Here is a 24,043-nt window from a genome sequence, read left to right as displayed (position 1 = left end):
GGTATTAAATTCCATTTGTACGTCACAAACTGCTTCGTAACAGATTGCGAATGCGGGGTGTGTAAAACACCTACACAGCAGTGTCAGAAGTAAGTAAACCATTTCTCATACACACTAAGTTGAGAAAAGAGCTTCCTCTCAAAAGATCCAGCAATCAATATAACCAGACTAGCAAGCGGGAAATTTACAACGGTAACAGTTAATATGACCAACAGTAACACTGTGTATCTCTGATGGAAAAGCCACAGAGCAGGGACAGACAAAGAATTGTAACACAGGGTTATTTTTAAAAGAGTCAAATGAAAAGTTAGATATAAATATCAAAACAGAATACCTTCAACACTCTCATCATGGACCTGCCCAAGGGGAGAGTCAGTGATCCCAAAGACAGGCCAGTAAGAATACCCAATCAAGCTCAGAGAGAAATAAGCAGAAAAAGAAAAAACAGAGCTTCCAAGAGTTGTGGGACCATATCAACTGGTCTAACACACTTATAAATGAACTATCAGAAAGACTGAAAAGAGAAAGTACAGAAGATGAGGTCTGGGAATTTTAAAAAATGATGATACATTAAAGTGCAGATCCAAGAAACGCAGCCAACTCTGAACAAAACTGTTAGATTCATCATGATCTAATTGCTGAAAATCAAAAATAAAACCTTGAGGGCATTCAAGGAAAAAGGCACGTTCCCCACAGAGGAAGAAAGGCGTACCAAGGACAAAGGCACAAGACAAAAACAATGGAGTGAAAGCTTTACAGTGTTGAAGACAACACCCCCCACTTTCTGATTCAGACTACTGAGCCCAGTACAAGTGTCTTTCAAAAATGAAGGACAATATTTTCAGACAAACAAAAAATAAAATAATAATCACCACTAAACCTGCAATACAGGAAATGTTAAAGAAAACTCGGCAGGCAGAGAGACATTGCACAGATAATTGTATTTACTACCCACAAAGGAAAGGAGGGGCATCAGATGGTTCTACCACTGCCGGTAGATATAAAAGGTCTTCAATCACTGTAAAAGAGAATCATCTAAAGCAACAATTAGTTACAACATTTTACAAGTTATAGCATATACTGAAATAAAATGACGATAATAACATAAAAGAAAGGATAACTAATTGGGAATATACCATTGTAAGAGTCATACTATGTGTGAAGCAGCACAATATTATTCAAAGGTATGTTTAACTAACTAAAAATATAAAAACTAAAAATAACTGTTAATTATAAATATATACAGGGCCGGGGATTTAGCTCAGTGGTTCCATCGCTTGTCTTGCTAGTGCAAGAACCTGAGTTTGATCCCTGGCACAAAAAACAAAACAAAACAAAACAAAACAAAAAAACCAAAAAAACTATATATCTATGTATCTCCTCTATATAAATAAATAACAAGGCAATCATGGCTTTTCATAACAGAAAGGTACCTCGACAATCCCCAAATATACGGAAATTAAACATTTCACTTCTAAAATAACCCATAGATCAAAGAGCAAATCACAGGGAAAAGTGGAAAATATTTTGAATTAATAAAATGAAAATGCAACATGTCAAAATTTGGGGGATGTAGCTAAACAATGATTAGAAGAAAATGTACAGCATAAATGATTTATAGGAAAATAGATTTGTAATCAATAATCTAAACTTCCACTTAAAGACACAAACAGAAGAAGAGCAAAACAAACCCAAATCAATTAAAAAAATCCATGAAATTGAAAATAGAAAAAATAAACTAAAGAAATCAGAGAACCTAAAAACTGGTTGCTTTATTTTCAGTACTGGGGATTGAACCCTAGCCATTGAACTATTATGCCCAGATCCTTTTAAAAGTTTTTATTTTAAGACAGGGTTTTGCTAAATTGCTCAGGCTGGGCTTGAATTTGCAATCCTTCTGCCTCAGCCTCCCAGCATGCTGGGATTATAGGTGTGGAACGCCATGCCTGGCTGTTTGGTTTTGTTTTTAAAAATCTATACATAACATTGATAACACTCTAGGTACGTTGATTAAGGAAAAATATACACCGATTACCCACATCAGGAATGAGAAAGGGGTATTTTTACAGATCCTACAGATATTAAATGGATAATAAAGAAATATGAACAGATCTAACCTCATGAATTCAAAAATTCAGACAAAAATTCTACACTAACTCTTCCAGAAAAAAAGAGGAGAGGGTACATTCCCAAACTCATTTTATGAGATCAGCATTTCCTTGATTATCAAATTGAAGAAAATTGTTACAAAAAAAGAAACCTGAAGATCAATTACTTTCATGGTCCTAGAAATAAAACTCTCAACAGAATCTTTAGCAATTGCAATCTAGCAATCTGTCTTCTAAAATTCACAGTGCAGGGGGTTTGAGGATAAGATGCTGCTTTATTCTTCAAAAACGATGTAAAATTCACCATGTGAACAGGCTGAAGTGGAAAAGCCTTACCATGTTCTTCAAACACACAAACAAAAACTTCTAACAAAATTCAAAATCCTTTTGTGATAAAAATTCTCAGAAAGCAAGAAATAAAAGGGAACTCTTTTGACCTGAAAATGGGCAGCTACAGAAAACCTAGACCTAGCTTTTCTTTACCTAGGCTGGGACATCAGGTTAGCCATCCTCCTCAGTGTAGTAACACAAGGGAGAATTATGAAACAAAAAAGGTCTCAAATCCTAGATTGCATATTCGTACTTGTAGAAAATCCCCAAGAAGCAATAAAAACTCTATTAGAACTAATACACAAGTTTAGTGAGATTGTACAACACAATATCAACAAACAAAAATACATCATGTTTCTATGAACTAGCAAAAACAACTGGAAATGGAACTCTTAAAAGGTATTATTTGAATGAGATACTTAGATATAAATCTAGGAAATATGAGTTACATGCTAAACAAGATTGATGTGCTAAGAACTATAAAACATCAAAGGAAAAAATAAGAGAGGACTTAAGGAAAAAGAGAGAGAGATCATGGACTCAATATTAGTAAGATGCCAATTATTTAAAAATCATCTATAAATCAACAAAATTGCAACCAAGATTCCACAGGATTTATAAGACTACAGAAATAATATGCCAAAGCAAAGGAACAGTTCTGAAAAAAGTACTTGGTCTTACACTACTTCAAGACTTACGGTGAAGCTATAGTAATGAAAACAATGTGGTATTGGTAAAAGGAGAAGCACACAGATGAATGGGACAGAACCGAGAGTCCAGAAACAAACCCACACATGCATGGCCAATTACATTTCCACAGCACTACCAAGCAATTCAATAGAAAGAGGCTGGATCGGTAAAGAAATGCGCTGGAATATTTGGAAGCTTGACCCCCTAAACTTCACACCATATACAAAACTAAAAAGAGAGAAAAGGAATCAAGCTGGGCAAGGGGGTGTGGGGCTTCAGTCTCACCAGCCCAGCAAGCTGAGGTGGAGACCAGCTGGGTAACATGATGAGACACCTGCATCAAGCAGAAAAAATATCAGGCATAAAGTCGGAAAACATTTGTAAAATGCAAAACATACCCCAAAACTTCTAGATGAGCATATAGGAGAAAATTTTTGTTACTATTCTTGGCAAAGAGTTATGATAATACTAAAAACAAAATCTGTAAAAGAAAATATTGATAAATAAGAATTCATCACAATTTAGAAGTTCTATCCCTCAAATGACAGCTAATAAGATGAAAAAACAAGCTAGATGTTGGGGAGGAGAAATTTTCATAACACATGTCTGTTTAAGGACTTATATCAAGAATATATAAAGAACTCTCAAAACTCAGTAGTGCCAAAACAACCCAACAACAATAACAACAAATACACAGAAAAAAAAAAACAACAAAAAACTGAACAGAGATTTCACCAAAAAGGATATGCAGCTATCAAATAAGAACTTGGAGGATGTAGCTAAGGGAACAGTGCCTGCCGGGCAAGCACTAGATCCTGAATTCAAGCCCCAGTACCACCCCCCAAATAAAGAACTTGGGAAGATGGTCTATATGATTAATCATTCAGAAATGCAAATTAAAATCCCAATCTGGTATCACTGCACACCCCTTGGGATGGCTAAGACCAACAGGCAAAACCCTGATGATACCGAGTGCTTTGAGGGTGCACAACAACAGAAAATCTGGTTCTAGGAGAAGGCAGCTTGGAAAACAGTGCAAATTCTTATTATGCTGACTACATAGTCACAATACAGTACAGCAGTCACATTTTTCATTTTCAAGCAAGGGAAATGACTTATGCAATCTGTACACAACTGTTTATATGGATATATTCATAGTAGCCAAACACCAAAAACAACTGAAATGCCCTTCCATGGGAGACTGGATGAATATCCATGCATCCCCACTGTGGAATACTATTGAGCCCTTAGAAAGAACAAGACTCTGACAAACACAGCAAGATGGAGTATTCTAAGTAGAAGAAACCAAACTCAAAAGGCCACTAGATAATTTATTTGTATGAGATTTTGGAAAATACAAGACTATAGAGGCAGAAAGCAAATGATGATGGCCAGGAGCCTGCAGGGGACAGAGGGCATGGCTGCGTGGGGCATGAGGGGACTCTTCGAGGTGATGGGGTACTTTTACGTTGACTGTATAAATAAACGTGGTGAATGGCGAATGTTAATGAATATAAAGTGCACTCCAGAAGGCTTGAATTCTAAATGCAAATTAAATAAACAACGACTGAGGGAAATACACAGTGAAATAGGCTAGCGGACTCTAGTCACGCGTCTCTCACCTTTCTGGTCCCACAACAGATCTGAGAGAGCAAACACTGGTGCAACCACTTTGGAATCAAGATGGAGATACCTCGAAAAACTAGGATTAGAGGTCCCATTTGACCCAGCTATTTCCCAAAGGAATTAAAAGAACCATACCACAGCAATACATGTGCACCCATGTTTATAGCGGCACAGTTTGTAATGGCTAAAACTTGGAAACAGCCCAATTGCCCATCAACTGGAGACTGGATAAAGAAGATGTGTGTGTGTGTGTGTGTGTGTGTGGTGTAAAATGGAGTACTACTCTGCCATAAAGAACAAGAAACTAGAGACATTTATAGACAAATGGATATACATTGAGGCCATACTCAAGTGAAATAAATAGAACACACGTGTGTAAATACCAAATAGTTTCTCTGGTGTGAAAGCTAAGAATGTAAGTAAGGATCAAAATGTATAATGTGAAATAGGAAGAAATAGTCAAAAGGAGTAAGGGAAGTGGAAGGGGTAGAGGAAAGTAAAGAAAAAAATATGAGAACAGGAAAAAATGGAAACAAAGTCTTTGTAAATAGGGAGGGTGGAGGGCATGAAGGGAGGGCAGGGAATGGAGAAAAAATAAGAACCAAGATACATCATGTAAAGGTACAAGATCCCAATGATGAATGTCATTACACCATATACCTAAAATGTACCAATAAACTTAGTGAAAAAAAGAAAGCAAACACTAATGCAAGAGAACTAGCTACAGAGTTGAACCAAATATCATATATGTCAAAGTCTATACCTTGAAAACTGAGAATATTTTCTTTTCACTTATCAATGAAACCCTCCCATAAAACTCACCATGTAGTGAAAAACAAAGAAAATCTAAATGAAGTCTCAGTAAGAAACAGTTTGGGTAAGTCTCTAATCACAAAGGCACACAAATTAAAATGAATCATAATCAGAAAATAATAGCTCCTGGCACTTGGAAGTTTCAATTTCTCTTTTAAAATTCTCAAGACAAGAAGAATTCCAAAATAAAACAGCAGAATATCTGGAAATGGCAATATTCAATATTATATATGAAAACCCACAGGATACAGCTAACATTGTGCTCAGAGAAAAACCAATACCTGAAATAAATAGGAATGAAAGGAATAAAATTAAACATCTAGTTTTGATCAGTTTTTTTGGTCACTGATATAACCCAGGAACCTAGAAGTGTGCCAGACACGTAGAAGGCATTCAATACATATTTGTTAAGTAAATGAATAATAAAGTCAGTAAGTATAATAAGAGCAAAAATGTATTAAAAGCAGAAAAAGCGATAGCAGCAATAAAACATCCAGAGCTTGTTCCTTGTAAAAATTACACAAATAATACAGAAATGGTAAACTCAGAAAGCACAACCACAGAAACTAAAACATATTAAAGCCCAAATAATCATAGACCTGGGAGAAATTTAATAACTACACAGCCTACCTGGTTCAACTCTATGCAAATAAATTTAAGGATCTGGAGGAAAAGGACAATTTTCTAGGAAAACATAATTTACCAAAACTTTAAGATGACAGAAAACCCAAACCAACCAGCTAATATAGAAGAGAAGGAAGAAAAACACCAAAGATCTATTTCAACAAAACACTAGGCTCAGATACTTTCAAACGAACATTAAATCTACGTAATATTTGAACATAAAATACTCTAGTGCCATCTAAAATGTTTCAGAGCTCAGAGAAAAGAAAGCAGGCATCCCAGTCCCTTGTATGACAGGAGCAACTGACAAATACGACACTCAGAGCACAGTGTGGCTCTCTCTCCCCGTGACTTACGATGAAGGGGCCCCAAATAAAACATCAGTAGCTAAAATCCTAAAGCACAGCACATTAAAGAAAAATAAAATACTACAACTAAATGGGGTTTATTTTAGGAATGCAAGAATGATTTAATTTTAGGAAACAGATGATCATTTTTATGGATGCTAAAAAGGCTTTGTATAATATGCAACAATCATCTTTCATAAAAATATTTCATGACTTAATAAAAGATGGTGATTTTCTTTCTTTTTTTTCCTGGTATCAGGGATCGAACTCAGGACTTTGTGCTTGCAAGGTAGGTGTGGTGCCATTGGGCTAAATCCCCAGCTCATTGTTAATTCATTCTTAACCTCCAATAAGCACTGTGCTGACCAGAGAAACACTTATTAAAGTCAAAGAATCTTAACATGTGCTTGTGGTATGAGCCAACAGGTGGATAAGAGAAATAAAATCAAGCTATAAAAATCAGAGAGGCAAAAATAGAATTACCTTTTGTTTGTAGATAATATGATTCTGAATCTGCAAAACCCAAGAGAACTTTAAAAATGAGTGCAGTGGTAAGATAATTACTCTTAATATGGTTAAACTGATAAAATATGAAGTATTAATGTACACATATACACACAACTACCAATAGCATCAAAAAGACTGTTGTAAATAGCAATGGAAAGATAAAATGAGAATAAATCTAATCAGAAATATATAAGATGAAAAATATTTAAAATATTTCTGAGGACTACAAAAGATCATAATAAATGGAAAAGCAAACTGTCTCTAAGTTAGGAATCTTCAATTTTCAATATCATGAATACAAAACTGTTTCAAAATGTATAAATGTAGTATAATCTGATATATGCACATACTCACACCTTCATATTTGTGCACACACAGGTGTATATTTAAGTCAAAATAAAATGATGCTAAGTAGTTCACATGGGAAAATAAAGTAAGTGACAGCAATAGAAAATCTCTCTAAAAAGTGATGAGGAAGCTCGCTCTACCAGATTAATAAAACATTTAAACTTAAGCAAGTGACCTGTGATGTGGCTAGACAGAAAGTCACCAGTCACATAGCGAGCTAAGACAGACAAGCCCAGTACATATGGCTGTTAGTGTACAACCAAGGGGTCACCTCACTATGTGAAGCCCAGATTGGATAATTAACCCATGGTTTGGGGACAGCCAGAGAGCGACCAGAAAAAAGTCACATTGGACCTCACATCTTGTAACAGGATGGACTGCAAAGCCCCAAGTAAACCCTTAAACCATAAGGTGAATGAGAGAAGCTGTGGGGAAATATTTTATAATGGAGCAAGAAAGATTTTAAAACTATGACACACATCCACATGCCATAAAACAGAACCAATCAATTTAATAGTGCATTTTCTCATATGACGAAAACACAAAAGATAAGAATATTTTGGGGTCTTGTCATGCATCAACAGTAAATTTCCATAACAAATAAAGAGCTACTAAAGTCAATGAAAAAAGTATCAATTACAAAATAGACAATCAGGCAATAGATAAGAACAGAATTCACAGGGAAGAAAATAGAAATGGCTGAAAATTATATATATATATATATATATATATGCGCACTCAACTTTAGTATAAGAGAAATACAAATTAAAACTTCACTAAAAAAAGGTCAGGGATTTAGCTCAGTGGTTATGCTGCCTGCCATGCAAGTGCAAGGTCCCGAGTTCAATCCCCACCTAAGTCACACCTGTGAATGAGGGACTAAGACCTCTAGGAATTTATCTTATGCACCCCCTCCCCAAACATATCTACCCAGAACCAGGGAAGGTGACTTTATTTTGAAAATGTAACTACGGATGTGATTAAGTTAAGGTTCCCCGGCTGAGATCAGCCTGCATTAACCGTTGTGCCCTAAATGTAATGACATTTTTGCCTCTTAGAAGAGGAAAAATCAGAGAAGGACATGAAGCAGATGGTGATGCAAAGATGGGTGGAGATCGATGACTGAGCCATAGCCAGGGGCCAGCAGGACTCCCGGCCCCAGCAGCGAGTAGACAGGCAGCTCGGTTCTCCCCCCCTCTGCCAACCCTGGCTTCAGACTTCCTTTTATTTACGAGGGACAAATCCACAGAGCTGTGGAAAGGCACAGAGGGAGCTGTAAGGGAGACACTGCAGCCAGGCTCTCACTGAGCCCAGACCCAAAGGACACCCCAGAAGGAGAGAGGCTGCCTGGAAGGGAGCAGGGTCCCCAGGAGGAGCCCGGGAGGGAGCCCCGGGCAGTCAGCACCGTGGACAGAGGGCAGCACACGCTGCCTTCCACAGCGCCCTCTCCACCTCCCAGGCCAACCTGCCTGTCCAGAGCGGGGCGTGGGGACGTGCGGGGCACCCACCGATCACAGGTGCACAGCAGGTCAGGCCGGAGCCCCGAGGAACGGCTGAAGTTTTGGGGAGATGCGGCCGTTTGGGCGACAGGCGAGGGCGAGGCCAACTTTTCACTCTGTTCCCCCTTTGGAATTCGGAACCCCCACCAACCGTTCAAAACAGAAACACTGCGTTACATTAAGAATACGGACTTTGGCCTCTGAGCCCAGGAGACTTTCCAAGGGACAGCGCCTGGCCCCACTCAGGAGGTGGTGCCCGGGGGCTCACCTGTCGGGGAGCGCCTGCAGCACGGTGGGCATGAGCACCCCGGAGATGGCCTTGTAGAGGATGGAGTCACACACGCCGACGACGTGCACCACCGTGGAGGAGCCCAGCACGGGCAGCATGTGCGGCGGCATTCCTTGCCAAAAGTGCAGGAGGAAACTCTGAACCTGTGCCGAACAGAGGGGTAGGGTTACACGGGCACCGCCACGGAGCTCCGCAGTGATCACCGCTCCCTGCGTCTGGCCCGGCTGGCACAGGGAGCCCCTCCCGAGTCACAGCCCACACCCCTCTGCCACGCACCCCTCAAAGCCCTCTGAGTCGGTGAGGTGTCACAAGGGAGGGTGGGCGCCGTCTCTCCAGAGACCTGAGTGCTCGGAGAGACCGCTGCACACGGTAGAAGGCCGTGTGGACACGCAAAGTGCGTGCCTGACTTACTTTCTCCTTTTATCCCCAGACCACACTAGTGCCGAGCGGGGTCTGTGGCACTTCTAGTGGAACCACTGTTAATGGCAGGGTGCATGTCCAAAGCAGAGGACGATCCCCCCATCTGCTACTGCGGACAGACTGGGAAAAGGGCAGAACAGGTGGGGAAGGGTGACAAGGGAGCGGACAGCAGGGGAAGGGAGGGGCCGGGGGTGCCCGCCTGGAAGCCGGGAACACACCACCCTGGGTGTTTCTAATAGGCTGCTGTTCCCAGACTCTGTGCTGTTCTTTCCCCGTTGCTGAGCCCAACGTGTCGCGTGTCTCTGGCTCCCCGGCCAACCCCGACCCTGGGTGGGGCTCAGCTGGCCCCTGTGGTGTTCGTGCTCACAGCTCTGCTCCGGCCAGCCCCTCCACGGAGGCTCTCCCGTGTGACATCACGAGGCTGTGGCTGCCCTCGCTCCCACTGCGGTCAACTGTCCACGTCTGCCTCCGTCCTTCTGCCCTTCAGCCTCATGGTCAGTCTGAACTCCATATGATGGCCTGGCTTTTGCCCACACCTGAGGCCTGCGCCTCTGCCACGCACTGCCCGCTCCCCAGATTCCTACCCCTGCCCATGCTGGCCACCTGCAGCACCCTTAGGGCCGGCCGAGAGCAGGGCCTGGAATTCTTTGGCCAGGGAGATGGCGCCTGCCCCACTGAGGCCCGATGACCCTGGGACAGGCCTCCCCACAGCCACAGCTGGCAGACGTCCCAGGCAGGCACTGGATGGGTGCAGGTAGGAACGGGGAGGGACTCTCACTTTCGGGAGTGACAGTTGTCAAAAGCAGTCTGAGGGGCATGACGTCAGGCTGTCAGTTGTGAGACCTACATTACAGGCCTGTTCGCCCCATGACAACTAAAACATTTTCCACCAGCTGGAAAATAAAAACAAAACCAATCTGGATGGGCAAAGACTGACGTCCAGGGTTCCAGTCCTGGCCCCAATACCAACTTGGATGCAGTATCTCTGAGCCTCGGTCTCCTCATCTGGAAAGAGGGTAAAAATAGCACTTTCTACGCAGGTTTTGGTAGAGATCCCTGGAAAGTCCCTGTTATCCAGATGCCTCCTGCAGGTCGGGAGCTGCGCCCAAGGGAGCCGTGCATGTCCCCAGCCTTGGGACACTCCAGCCTCAGTTTCTCAGCATCAGGGCCCTGTCAGCCAATGTCACCTGGTGTCTGACCACTGCTACAACCCGCAGTCCCCGAGCCCCGCCGGTCCCTTCCTGTCTGCTCCCCCAGGCTCTGCCTGGATGACTCCAGGAGGGCTGTATTCTGAGTCCAGCACCTCCCTCCGCTCTCCTATCTCTGGAAGCGGTCCACTTATAGCAGGAAGACTGGGAAAGATCAACTGCTATGTATAATAAAACAAATCTGTGAAAAATGCAGCACTGCTAGCGGACAGCTGTCTGTTTCCAGCCTGTTCAAGCCACACAGGGAGCCCTTGTGGGTCCCCAGTCACCTGCCAGCTTCAGTAGAAAGCTGTTTGCTTCCTTCCTTCCTCTCTCTACAGTTTAGGTCATTTAATGTCCAGTGGCTGGGCTGGGAATTTAGCTCAGTGGTTCCGCTGCCTGCCTCGCAAGCAAAAGGTCCTGAGTTCAATCCCTGGTACCAGCCCCCCTCAAAAAAAAACCAAAAAACAAAAATAATGTCCAGTGGCTCTGGTTCCTCTGGGTGAGGCAGAAGCCCTGGGACTGGGAAGTTGGGCGGGAAGTGGACAGACACAGCGTCTCTGCCCAGAGGAGAGCACTGACTCAGTCTCCTGATGGATGGAAGAGGAAAAGGGGAAAGGCACGAATCAGGGTCTGTGGCTTGCACAGTTGGGGGAGGACTAGCAATCTAACTTGGGAAAAACAGATTTGGGGCTCAAAATGGGCTCTGGTTCAGTCATGCTAAGTCAAGCCCTTGAATCTGGTGCAGATCATAAAATGAAGATAATGATTCCTTCCTATTATTAGCACGGCATAAGGTGACTTATGTAAAATGCCTGGCATTGTGTAGGCATTTAATAAATGGAACTGCATTCTTAGACAGAAGGAAGAATTCTGGCAAGTTCTCTTCACTCCTTGCAAGCATAATCAGTGAAAGATTCAGAAGTAAATGATTGGAATAATTATTTAAAATAAGTTTTCTGGGTTATCTGTCTTAGTCTCCTAAGCTCTTAGCTCCTTTTCCTTTGGCCCAATAAAGCACCACGCTATTTCCTCAAGAATACCTCAACAAGTGTCCTATTCCTTTTCCACGTCCACGTTTGGTTTATTGCTAATAAGTGGGCAACAGGATGTGAAAACAATGTGATGACTTGCAGCTGGGTGCTTAGCTGAGGCCGTACTGGAAAGATTTCCTTGGAACAGCTGCCAAATACTTGCCACTCACAGAGCTAGACACTTGACACACACAACTTCGTGTGCACAACGAGGTAGGTGTAAGCATCGTCCCATTTTTACAACCACAGAAACTGAGGCTCAGAAAGGGTGAGTGCCTTGCACAAGGTCATGGGCCAGTGAGAAGTGGACTGGGGACTCGAAACACAGTACTGGGGGACTCTGCAGCTCAGATTGCACGCTGTCTGGAGGAGTCTTTACGGGGTCCCCCACGCACAGGTGCGTGTTCTTTGGGCTTGCTTACCAATGTCATAAGTTGGTGGCTTTTTTTTCTCCACCCCACCCCCACCCCCTCATGCACCCAACAACTGTTTACTGAGTGCCTAAGGCCACAACCGCCAGGACAGATGAGGCTCTGACGTGCAGGGCTGACCCCGGAGTGGCACAGACCAGTGACGAACAAGTGAGAGAGATAATTTAAGACTGAAACACCAGCAGAGCTGTCACCTCAACCAACACAAAGACTGGAAGACTTCAAATAAGCAATCAGGTGTGTGGAGGTGTACCAGCGGCACCAGGGGTCATTCACACAGACTTCCTCAGCTGCAGGAGGCAGTCATGGCCAGCGGAGATAAAACATCCTCCTTCGGTATTTCGGTGTTGGCAGAACGAACCATATCTTGGTCAGTCATCTTAAAAACCAGCACCAAATAGCCATGTCGGGGAGCAGAACAAGCAGCAGGCCACAGGTTTCAAGTGACAAAGGATCCGGTCACAACTGTGGGGGGACTGGGCTTTGGCTCTGGATGGAACGTCCACCTCAAGCAAGCATCTGTGTGCTGCCCATTCATGCTCTGTGGGCAGAGCTCACCAGGCACTAGCTCATCTCTCCTCCTGCTGCTGACCCTAGGAATGAGTGGTTGCTATTTTGATCTCCATTCCTCAGGTGAAGAATCGAGGTTTGGAAGGCACAGGCAGATGTCGAAGCCATGCTGGGGACGCCAAGCCTGGTACCCTCCCCGGAGGAGCCCGTTACCCTCCAGTCTCTGGGCTGCCCACCATGTGCTCTGCACCCTGTCGCCTTCCTTCTAGGCCGGGCCTTACTTATCCCTCTGACCAAGTGGAGCTCTCCCACCGCTCTGCTCTTCGGGTGGCATTTTAGATGGGAGGATTTTATCATCGCTCTGGTTACCTATCAGGTGCCTTGGTCCTTTCTTATTTCCTTACTCTGCTTTTTCTTTCAGGACAGTATTTAAAATCAAAACAAAACAGACTTCTTATGATGTTTGCATTTCAAAATGGCCCTAGAGGTGGGGTTTGGTGGGAAAGTAGACCAGTCCTTGAGAAGGGAGGTGACCAGCTCTGAACGTGGCAGGTGGATGATCTTGGGCAGTTCTGACTCAGTTTCTCCGAATCTACAGTTCTGGGGCTAAGCCTGCAGGCCCTCATGTGCCCGCAGGGCAGGATGTGTTCACTGGGAACGCAAGGAAGGGCCAGGCCCACCCCGCAGTGAGCACGTGCGCTCTGTCAGCAGGGGACAAAGAGCCCCCGCTTCTCGGGCTCCTGTGAGGACTGAGTGACCAGTGGATATGGAGGGCTGTGGGGGTCGAGGCCTGGCACTGGGACCTGGGAGCTACGTGTTCAGGACAGTGTCACGCTCACGGCGCCAACCCACCTCGTCAAAGTTGGCTCTTATCACGGTGTCCAGGATCCTCTGACAGTGCGTCCGGTACATCATGATGAAGGTGGAGACCTACGGGCAGGGCAGGGTGGACGGCAAAGCCATGATGATTAATACACAGGGTGAGTGTTGGGCACTTCAGTCATCTATCCCCGTCCCCGGGGGAGCGGAAGTCACCCAACACCTACTCATCCTACAAAACCCAGGAGGGCTGCTCTCCCTCAGGTGCTGTGCCCTGGGTGTCGCCCTGCATGCCACCCACGCTCGCCTGTCCTGCACTAGCACGGCGCCTGGCACGCGGCACTCAGCAAGGCTTCTCAGACTCGGTTCTCCTCATTGGCCATGGCAATGCAAAGTTAAAGCCCTTGTGAGTTTGATCCCCGGTACAAAAAAAAAGAGAAGTGCTTCTGCCAAAATCACCAGAAGACATCCAAGAATTCTCTAGAACCTACTTAGCAAAAAAAAAAGTCTCTTCCAGTTATTTGGAATTTTAAAGCCATGCTGCAGGAGGCTGGCTGACCAGAGAAAGATATTTATCTAGTTCCCAAAGCATCTGCTGCAGTGCCTTTGCTTTCTAATGCGGATGAGACTGCGCCCCAGAGGAGACTCACACTAGTTGCGAAAATCTCCTCTTTCTGCAGGGTTCTGCTCACCAAATCTCCTGCAGCACATGGAAACTTGAGCTTCGTCCAAATGTAATCGAGAACGGGGTGGGGGGAGTCCCCCTGTGAAGCGAGGGGTGTGAGGGCATAGGACAGGGCCAGCTGGCAGACACAGGCGATGGGTGACTGGGTAGGAAGTGGGGAGTCGCATCCTGCTCACATGAGCAGGGGACGGGCTGGGCGTGGTGGAGCACGCCTGTGATCCCAGTACCTGGGAGGCTGAGGCAGGAGGATTGCCAGCCTGGGCTGCATAGCAAGTTCAAGGCCAGCCTGAACCGCATACAGAGACCCTGTCTCAAAAAAAACAAAAGAGAGAGAGGAAGGGGAAGGTGTGCAGGAGAAGGGGATGAACAGAAGTGAGATGTGTTCTGGGAACGTGATCAGGCCATCGCGAACGCGGACTAATAGTAAAACAGGGATTAAGAGGTGACAGAGACAGGGCAGCAGGGAAGGTGGAGACAGACGACAGATGACCTTTTGAACATCCGGGTAGCTTTGGATGTAGAGCAGAGTTGTAAATGCGGCCTCACCGCACCTGGCCCTCAGCACCTCTCGCTGTGTGAACACTGAGGGGGAGCTGCAACTTCGTATTTTCTAAGTCACCCATCTGCAGCCCAAGCGTCGGGGCGGGGCGGTCACCTTCTCCTCGGGAAGACTGGCCGGCAGGTTGAGGTCCTTGACCTTGGGGAACTCGGGCAGCAGCGTGCCGAGCCGGGACCGCGGTGAGTAGGCCACGGCCTGCTTGCTCACTTCCTTCTTGCCAGCCTCGCTCACCCAGGCGGCGCCCTTCTTGGAGTACATCACATCGTAGTACTGCGAGCTCTCCTTCACCGCGATGCCATAGTAGTGGTACCTGGGCCGCAGAGGACAGGAGCGGGGCACCGTTAGGGGAGGGCGGCTGGGCCGCCTACCCGGGCCGAGAGGTCGCCCTCCTCCCGCCTGACAGCTCCGAGAGCCACAGTCGAACGCCGCTCCGCACTAGCCATCAATCAGGCAGGTAAAAATAACCGAATGCCTCCTACGGAAAATGTGAAGTCAAACACTTTGCAAGGCAGAGCGGGGAGGAAAATTTTCCACTTGTCCCTGATCTCAGTGTGCACCGAACGTGACGGGGGTGCAGCGCTCCTGGGGACCCAGGGACTGCTATCTGCACCTCTAGCAAAGTTCACCGGGCTGGCTGCTTCCCTAATCGGAGCGGTGTCTCAGAACTGCGGCTTTGAAAAGCTGCATTTAAACTGCATGTCCAAGACCAAGACTTTTTAGCGGTGCTTCCCTTCCAAGGGCTGGAAGCTGCCCGGCCTCTGGACTTGGCTACCAGCCGCCCGGCACCTGCCGTGCGCTCTGTGGCACCGTGAGAAGTGCTTCTGGCGCACTGACTTGTAAAACTGTCCCACGTGATGCAGGAGACTGAGCTTCCTCACGGGGCACCAAAGCACAAGTGATCTCCAGGTCAGAGAGCTCAGGGTTTCCACACCAGGTCTGTGTGGCAGTGCAGATGCTGACATGTGTTGGAGTCCCGGGTGCGGCCTAATAAAAACAGACATTTCCAGCCCCTTCCCAGGGCCTCACAGTTCAGGACCCCTGAGAAGGGCAGAAGTGCCGCGGGGAGGTTTGAGATCTGTCATGCGAAGGGCTCTACACACGTTGGCCCGTTTAAATTCACAAAATTCCTGTGAGGCTGGGACCGATTTGTACCCCCATTTTAAAGACAAGGAAAGTGAGGCTCAGAGAATTTAACCCCATGGTCTCCCAGTGAGGACACAGCACAGGCAGGATTCTTTAACTACAGAGCTGGTGATTCTCAAACTTTGCCAACAACAGGAATCCTCCGCAAAACTTATTTCAGACTCCTGCCTCCCTCCAAGATTCTGGTTTCACGGGTCTAGAGTAGATTTTCTCAGTCCCCTGGCAACAGTAAGGTAATTCACAGACCTTGCTTTCAGAAACACTGCACAACTTATGAACTACAGCGGACCCTCAATTACCACCTGAATGCTGGACACTTGTGTTTCCAGGTGGTCTCAGATACAGAGTTAACCCTTAAAGAGCTCTGGAAGGAACATGACAGCATCTTCTTCTGTGTGGGGCTCACCGAGAAATCCTGGGCCAGCGTCTAAGGACACTGAGATCCCCCTGTTTACAGGACAGAGACTCTGAAGGCTGTGTAGAGGAGCCTGCACCTCTACTGACCAACCTGAGTTACAACCAGCCCTTGTGAACACAGTGAGGTGCTAAGTCAAGGGTCCACTGTAGGCACCTCTCCCCAGGGCTGTGTGCTGCTCATCACAGGGTGAGGCCAACAGCAAAGCACCTTGAACAGTCTCGCTTCTCCCAAGCCCCATCCCTGATACCATTCGTAGAAGTTTCTGCCCAGTGGGCAGCTCGCCTCCATCTGGGTGCCTCCTGGGATAAGGAACTCGGGCCCTCTGTAGACAGGCCAGTTCATTTTGAGCCAATGCAGCTATCAGGAAGTTCTCTGCATCGGGCTGGAGCCTGGGCCTGAGCCTTCCACTTCCCAACTGTCACCTAACTGCCTTTCCACGGGAGGGGGTGGGGAGGAGGGGCCGCCTCCGGGTTCCGGAAGCCCTTCCGGGGGGAGACAGTTATGGAGACCCCGCTTGCTCTGAAGTGCTGCCCTTATCCTTCCACAAGACTCACTTGGTCACAATATATCACTTCTAGATTATTCAGTGTGCACGCTGCTAAAATTGGCAGCCACAGGAGAGCGCCTCCGGTCCCTTTTCCCCACCCCAGCCTGGGTTCTGAACTGCACCCCAACACCCTTTGCTAGCCACCCGGCTTGCTTCTGACCATGCAAATGTGTGGAACGAGCTCTGCTCCACGTTGGAGACCCGAGCTTCTCACTGCCTCCCTTTGGCCGGAGGTGTGAACAGGACACAAGATAACGGATGGCACGAACTGCTAAGAAGATACTGCTTATTTTGCCAATCTGTTGGTTTAAGAGAAAGAGAAAAACAAAACTGGATTGCCATAGACAGAGGGGAACTTTCTCCAAGTTTTGTAGGATAGAAAGCTTTTCCGTGGTGTTTTGCCATCTTTTTTCTGGACCTAGCTGTCTTTACTCTTTCTGTTCTTCTCACAAACAGGCAGCCATGTGTTAGAGCCAGTGCTTGGCCCATCCGTTCATCCTCCTTCCAACCTCCCAAACATCTGGGAATCAGCTGTGTGTGTCACCAGCAGGCAAGAAAGGAAGACTTGCTTTCACTCTCTGTGACCTCACCAAAGTCAAAACCTTATTTTTTTTTTTATGAAACTTTTCATTATAAATGGAGTCTGAAAGCCACGTATGGTGATGCACACCTGTAATCGCAGCACTCACACGGAGGTTGACGCAGAAAGACTGCCAGCTAGGACAGCTTATCTAGACCTTGTGTCACAATAAAAAATTTAAAAAGGGCTGGGGATGTAGCTCAGTGCCAAGGTCTCGGGTTCCAGCCCCATTACTAAAAAAAAAAAAAAAAAAAAAAAAAAAAAAAAAAAGAGGTTTGATTTTTGGAGAATTGTTAGGAACTCAAGCTGTCCTTTGCTCCCAAATTTTCTGGAAATCCCGTTGGAAATGAGCCCCAAAACTTCTGAGCCACACAAAAGAGTTAGTCTCATTATTTTCAGAACTTTGCCCAAAAGGATTGTTCTATTTGAGCATCCACTTCCTTTCTCTAACTTGCCTGGAGTCAAACCTACCCTTGGAGCATAAAAATGTGCTGAGCAGGGGCGACAGGTGCCCCGTGTGGCTCAGGGGTGGGGGATGACAAGACAGCACAGACAGGCTCTGAGACAGTTGGGGCAAAGGTCCTGAGCCGTGTGTGGCGTCTGTAAAAGCAATGGGGTTTCCAGCTCACCGCGTGCCGAATTGCTCGACAAGGCCAAAAGGTTCAGAAATGCTGCCTCCAGGCACCGCACACGCTGGTGTCAGAAAGCGTTGGAGAAGTCTCCAGATAAACGTGGTGCAGGGCCACCTATTAATATCCAACCACCCGAGGAACACCCTTCAAGGTGGCTCCTAGAATCCAGATTCTGGTCCAGCCCGAGCACCGTTGCTGCCTCCTCCCGACAGTCCTGGGACAGGCGCTCCACGTGCCCCTCCTCCTGCTGGGAGGCCCCACTGGCACCGCCTGGGGAAGCTTCCCGCCCCCACCTGTCATTCTGGGACAACTCTCTGCTGGAAATGGGCCCCTGTCTTCCTCGCCTGTCCCACCCAGCACCAGTGCTCTGGGTATGTGACACAGGGCAGGTGGGGAAGCCTGTGAGCTGTCTGGCCTGCTGGGGAGTTTGCTTGGGAAGAGTCCAGGTACCGGGGAGCACCCAGGAGGCGGTTACTCTTCAGGGCTGTCTGAACCACTCCACCAAAACGCCTCGAGACAGGACAGCTCAGAGACAGATTCCACCCAGCCTCTGTCCAGGGACACAGCGCACGGCACATGTTCCTCGGCTTCCTGCAGGCAGGACCCCACCCGGCGGGCACACTGCTTACTTCGACTGTCCTCGGGTCCCGAGTCTCCTGGTGGTCAGCTGTGGAAACTGCTGCCTTATGATCTGCAAGTCAACACAAGAATCTGTTACCCACTGGGGAACTCAGGCCAGCAAAAGGCGGACAGCAGCCAGCCCGAGGAGAGGGAGATGAGGGTTCTTGCAGCGGTGACTCCTGAGGAGTCTGTGGGCCCTGAGAAGACCGCTGCTGCCCAAGGCAGGTGGGGAGCTCTGTCATGGTGTTGGGACCCCGATTCCCTCCGCCAAGTGGATTGGGCTCCACTTTTTCCTGCTCACAGTGCAGGAGGGGACCGGGTGGTCCAGGATGAGCCACTCACTGCTCCAGACCCTCCACGGCTTCCGGCCCACCCAGAACCCAGGCCAGCCTCCACCCTGACGGGCCCTGCTTGCCTGAGCCTTCCTGTCCCACAACCTGCACCCTTCCTCCCGAACTGTCCACACTTCCCCATGACCAGCTCTCTCATAAGTCACGCAGGCTCGCGGGACTGGCCCAAGAGCTGGCAGCGGGAGGTGACACAAACAGGGGCTCAGGCCAAAGCAGATGGGGGCAGGCCAGGGGGATGGGGCTGGGGATCTTCAAATTGGCTAAAAGTAGGATATGATTTGAGTTCTGGTCTCCTCCGGCCCAGGCACAGAAGATGACAAAACAGGGTTACAAGAGGACAAAGGCAGGCTGGTAGCTCTGGGAAATTTCTCCCACACCATGGGCATGACAACAAGACACTATGTTGGGCCCCTGATAGCAACAGAGTTTGGAGACGATAATACTCCATGCTGTCAAAGCTGCAATGAAACAGGAGCACTCAGCTGTGCTGAAGACAGTGGTTACGCCTAACACCTGGCCGGAGCATTTATACAGTAGGGTATCAGGTGTCATGACGTACTCATACCTTTTGATCAATATTGATTCCAAGGAAATAATGTAAAATAAGGAAAAGCTAAGCATGGGTCTATGAGAGAGAGAGAGAGAGAGAGAGAGAGAGAGAAATGAGAATAACACAAATAAATAAGTCTCCAGGGATAGAGCACCAGGTAAGCACACAGGAGCACACAGGTAGGCGGAGCCCAGCAGCCAATACAGTGACAACCACAAAAGCTATGTCACGATACGAAAGCGCCAGGGACATGATCCTCAGTGACACATCAGATCTCACAGTGTGTTCATGCTGTGGTCACGACACGTGTTTGTGTGAATACAGAAACTCGCAGGGAACGTGGACAAGTGAAATGGGCATTTGTTAGGGATTGTGACTGGGACAAAAGGGTTTCCTATTATATTTGTGTATTAGATCAACTTCTTATGCAACTAGAAAAGGATTTTCTCACTATAAATTTTCCTAATTGACAAAGGAAGTTCAGGATAATCTTGAAGAAGCAACAAAAACTCACCACCAGTGTGTTATAGTGCACTTTTTCTTTTTCTTTTTAAAAAGTAAATCAATCCCTGCACATAATCCGTAGACAATAAGAGGAAGCTGCACTGTTGTGTTGGGTTGCTAAGCTTTACTATTACTACATTGAAGGGACTGGGCTGGTTCTGAACTCCTGCAAAGTGTCTGTCCCAGCACGGCGCTCACAAAGCTGGCGGGAAAGTCCCAGTGCTGTCCCAGACCAGGGACACACAGGCTCCAGTCTACAGACAGGTCACCAGGCCTCTGGACTCATCTCTTCTACCTCCGTGGGCTGACAAAGCGCGCTTGAGCGTGTCTCTAATTCGCTGCACTGTCACGCTGGGCTGGGACTCCCGCCACGGCCAGCGAGGCTGACTTACCCCTTCTGAATAATATGGTGCTAGTGCATGAACATACCACCTTTGTGACCCGCATCACCTGCCGTGTCACCCGAGGCAGATGGGGAGCCCTCCCTGACCTTTGGGGCCCGTGGCCTGTTGGTTCTGCCTTACAGGCATCTCCTGAGCCCCACGGCCTCTCTGTGTCCCGGAGTGGCTGCCTCGGCCTTGGGGTGTGCGTCTGGAGCACCATCACTGTGCTGCCTACTGGCTCCCTCTCACTGCAGGCTCCTCCCCACGGCTCCCCAGGCTCCTCACTCCTGCTGGCCCTGCCACTGTGCTAGCTGGACCCCTGAGTGGCCTGCCGAGCCCCTGAGCTTCCCTGGGACCCCCTCGGTCACCAGCTCCTCCCACTTCCCATGCCCCACCTCTGCTTCCTAGTGAGGTGGGTGGTGCAGAGGTGAAGCTCGGAGCTTTGGCACGGGGCTGGCTCAGGCTCCTGTCCAGACATAGGTACCCTTTCCTGTCACTGTCTGTGCTCAACCTCAGGTAGCCACTGCCAGGTTCCTCTGCACATAAATAAACCGAAGCCGAGACAGACCGAGCCAGTGGACCCGCAGTGGAGCGCACCAGTCTCACCCAACCCCTATCACAAGCGTCCAACGGCGTGTCCCCAGGCCCCTCGCACCTTCCTTCAGCAGTGACCTTTGTTTCTTTGAAGTCGCAGTCCTGCATTTCCCACATTCGCGTGTCTGGGGAATGAACTGATTTCTGGATTCCCAGCTACTCTTCAGGGAAGATTTCTTTCTGTCCCCTTCTCTCTTTGCCCTCCCAGAAAGGCCTCAGTGCCTCTGCCACAATCCAGCAGGCAGAGGGTGAGAGATTGACCGAGACCATAGACCTCTTGGGTGGAGTCTGCTTGCATCTGGAAAAGTTGAAACCTCGCAAATAAGTACTCTGCTAATGAAAATCCTGACAGACTCACTCGGGGTGGGGCGGAGTCAGAGGTATAGTTCATGCCTGTCATGTACCAGGCCCTGTCTTTGAGCCCTAGCACCGCAAAAGCAAGAGCAGAAACTGTGGCCTTGTTAATGGAAGGATCCAGGTCTGCACCTGTCCCCTCAGAGGCCACTGTCACTCTTTCAAGGCTCTCTGGACTCAGCAGAAGCCCTCGGCCAGAAACGCAGCCTCTAAGCTGCCTTCTGTGAGGGCTGGTCCCAGCCACATCACATTACTGGGGTGTCGGCAGGCTCGGTCCTGTCCCAGGTCTACACCACCCAGCCCTCCGCATGAGCCTTGCTCTCTCTCCCCCTCCTCATCACTGGGTCCCTTGTCCCAGCCTGCACACCTCTCCCCTGATCTTTTGTATTCTCTGACCTGGGCACAGCTCCTCCTCCTCCAAACAGTGACACCTTCCACTTCCAATCTGCCGCAGGCTCCGGCCTCCATCTTGGATGCATCCTGACTCCACTCCCAGCCTCCCCTCTCCACCACCCAGCGGTGTCCCCAACGCCCCTGCTTCCAGTCACGCCTACCCTTGACCACTTCTTCGACACCCTGCACAAAGTCCGGACCCTCCAGTCCCACCCTGTGCCCTGCCTCTGTTCCTGCTGGCCTTGTCCAGCCTCACCATACCTCGCTTTTCCAAGCCTGGCCTCGCTGTGCCGCAGCCTCTCTCAGTGCCATGTCTCTGATGTCCATTCTTCCTTCGCATCTCAGCTGTACCTCATTTCCTCCCAGAGATCTTCCCCTGGCACTTGTTTGGGGACCACAGTTTTGAGGTCCTTAGAATTTTTCCAAGTAATTAATTTGCTTTAAATTGACAAGTTAAAATTGAATATATTTATGGTACACAATATAGTGTTTTAAAATATGCTGTCTTAGTCATTTTCTTGTTGCAGGGAGAAAAACTCAACACCCACAACTTAAAGGTATACTTTGGTTCACGTTGCTAGTCCATATGCGTCCAGCTCCAAGGCAGGAAGGTGAGGTGGAAGGGCCTGGCGGAGAACTGCTCACAGCATGGCGGCCAGGAAGCAGAGAGAAGGGAGGAACAGGAGGGAGAGGAAACCTTCCAGGCCGCGCCCCAGTGACCCTGCAACCAGGCCCGTCTCCTAACAGCAAGCCAGCTATGGTGCCCTCAAAACCAACTGCCTTCCACAAGCCCTGCCTGTGAGCTCGTGCAGCACTGGGGGACACCAGGACACAGGCCATTCCGCAGTGTCCACAGACCATGCCGCGTGCGGACACCGCGGAATGGCCACATGGCGCCCCTTCACATATATTATTCAAGACATTTTTTGTGAGAGGAATGAACAGATATCTTCTCTTATTGCCTACTGAAGTTATCGTAAGTGTTCTGCTGACATAAATAGTGCACTAAGCACTATCTGCAGGTGATTTTTAAAATTTTATTCATTTATATGTCTTTTGCCTAATAATGTTCCATCAAAGGGGAGAAGCATGTTACTGTTCTTAAAAAACAAACCAACCAACAACAACAAAAAAACACTGTCAAGTTGCTTTCCACAAAGTGTTGAAAGGCATGAACACTTTGTAAAAATGTGCTAAACTGAAGCTGGGCATGGTGGCACACACCTGTAATTCCTGCACTTTGGAGGCTGAGGCAGAAGGATCAGAATTCAAGGCCAGCTGTTATACACAATGAAGTGTGGAGAGGGTATCCAGCCAGGAGTAGGACACTGAGGGAGGCCACAGCTTGGCGGGGGGGGCGGAGAGGAGAGGAGCCACCTGTGGCCTGCCCAGGTGGCGCTGGTGCCTGGGAACACCGTGTGGATCCCCACTGGGCCTGCGCTGGTCCTGCAGTACCTTTTTCATTCCGGCTGCTCTCCCCACTCACAGGACAGTCCAGGATTCGGGAGACCCTCGTCCAATCCAGGTCTGTGGACTGGTATTATCCCAAGCAGGGCATTCATGCACTTATGGTATTGGCTTCTGTGTGGGAAAGTTCTTTAACCTAACAGTATTTGCTGGCTTAAGCTCCTCCCCCTTTGAAAGACAGCAAAGAGACTTTGGAGAAGGAAACCAGAGGGGAGGAAGTGTTTGGAGAGCTGGGGAGGGCGGGAGCCGGGCTGGAGCGGGGCTGTCCCCACAGCAGTTTGTCCCAACGGAGGTCAAGACTTTTCCCACTCCCAGCAAAGAAAAGGCCGGCAGCAGATGGCTCCTCCTCCTCCTCCTCCTCCTCCCGGCAGCCGCAACAAAACCCTGTGGGAAGGGCGTTTGGCTTTTTCTTTAAGTGTTTCTTATGGGCTGCAAATTACAATTTATTCTTCTATCCTTTCACTAAGTATCCACTGGCTCCAAGTCCAAAAGGCCTGCTCCATTTGGTCAAAGTCTCCAAATGCAGGGTTGGTGCAGCCCCTCGAAGGCTGTGCAACTTTTAATTTCTGGACCAAGACTCGGCAAACAGTGAGGCACTTTTGTGGAGCTGAGAAAGTTGAGCTTCGCTGTCTGATAAATGAGCAGACGGGCAGGCAGCCCCTTCCTGTTTTGTGTGGATTC

At 47.9% G+C, this 24,043-nt stretch overlaps 1 protein-coding gene across 4 annotated transcripts in view; it reads right to left on the bottom strand.

Moving 5' to 3' along the window:
- The window catches only part of Rfx4 (regulatory factor X4), a 136,164-nt gene that overhangs the window by 46,241 nt on the left and 65,880 nt on the right, over positions 1–24,043 (bottom strand). For 3 of the 4 annotated variants that reach the window (XM_010631310.2, XM_010631309.2, XM_010631308.2), the window contains exons 5-8: positions 18,776–18,837; positions 14,923–15,136; positions 13,616–13,693; positions 9,161–9,324 (exon numbers count right to left, since the gene is read on the bottom strand). In XM_010631310.2, coding sequence (XP_010629612.1) covers positions 9,161–9,324; positions 13,616–13,693; positions 14,923–15,136; positions 18,776–18,837 — 518 coding nt within the window. Of the gene's footprint in view, positions 1–9,160; positions 9,325–13,615; positions 13,694–14,922; positions 15,137–16,634; positions 16,804–18,775; positions 18,838–24,043 lie in introns of those variants that run through there. The other variant, XM_010631311.1, reaches the window with a different exon arrangement.

The sequence above is a fragment of the Fukomys damarensis genome, unplaced genomic scaffold, assembly GCF_012274545.1.
Source record: "Fukomys damarensis isolate Sample0158 unplaced genomic scaffold, DMR_v1.0_HiC HiC_scaffold_15, whole genome shotgun sequence".
NCBI classification, from domain to species: Eukaryota; Metazoa; Chordata; class Mammalia; order Rodentia; family Bathyergidae; genus Fukomys; species Fukomys damarensis.
The sequence above is the reverse complement of the archived record's forward strand: the minus strand, read 5'-3'. Positions and strand labels throughout refer to the sequence as shown.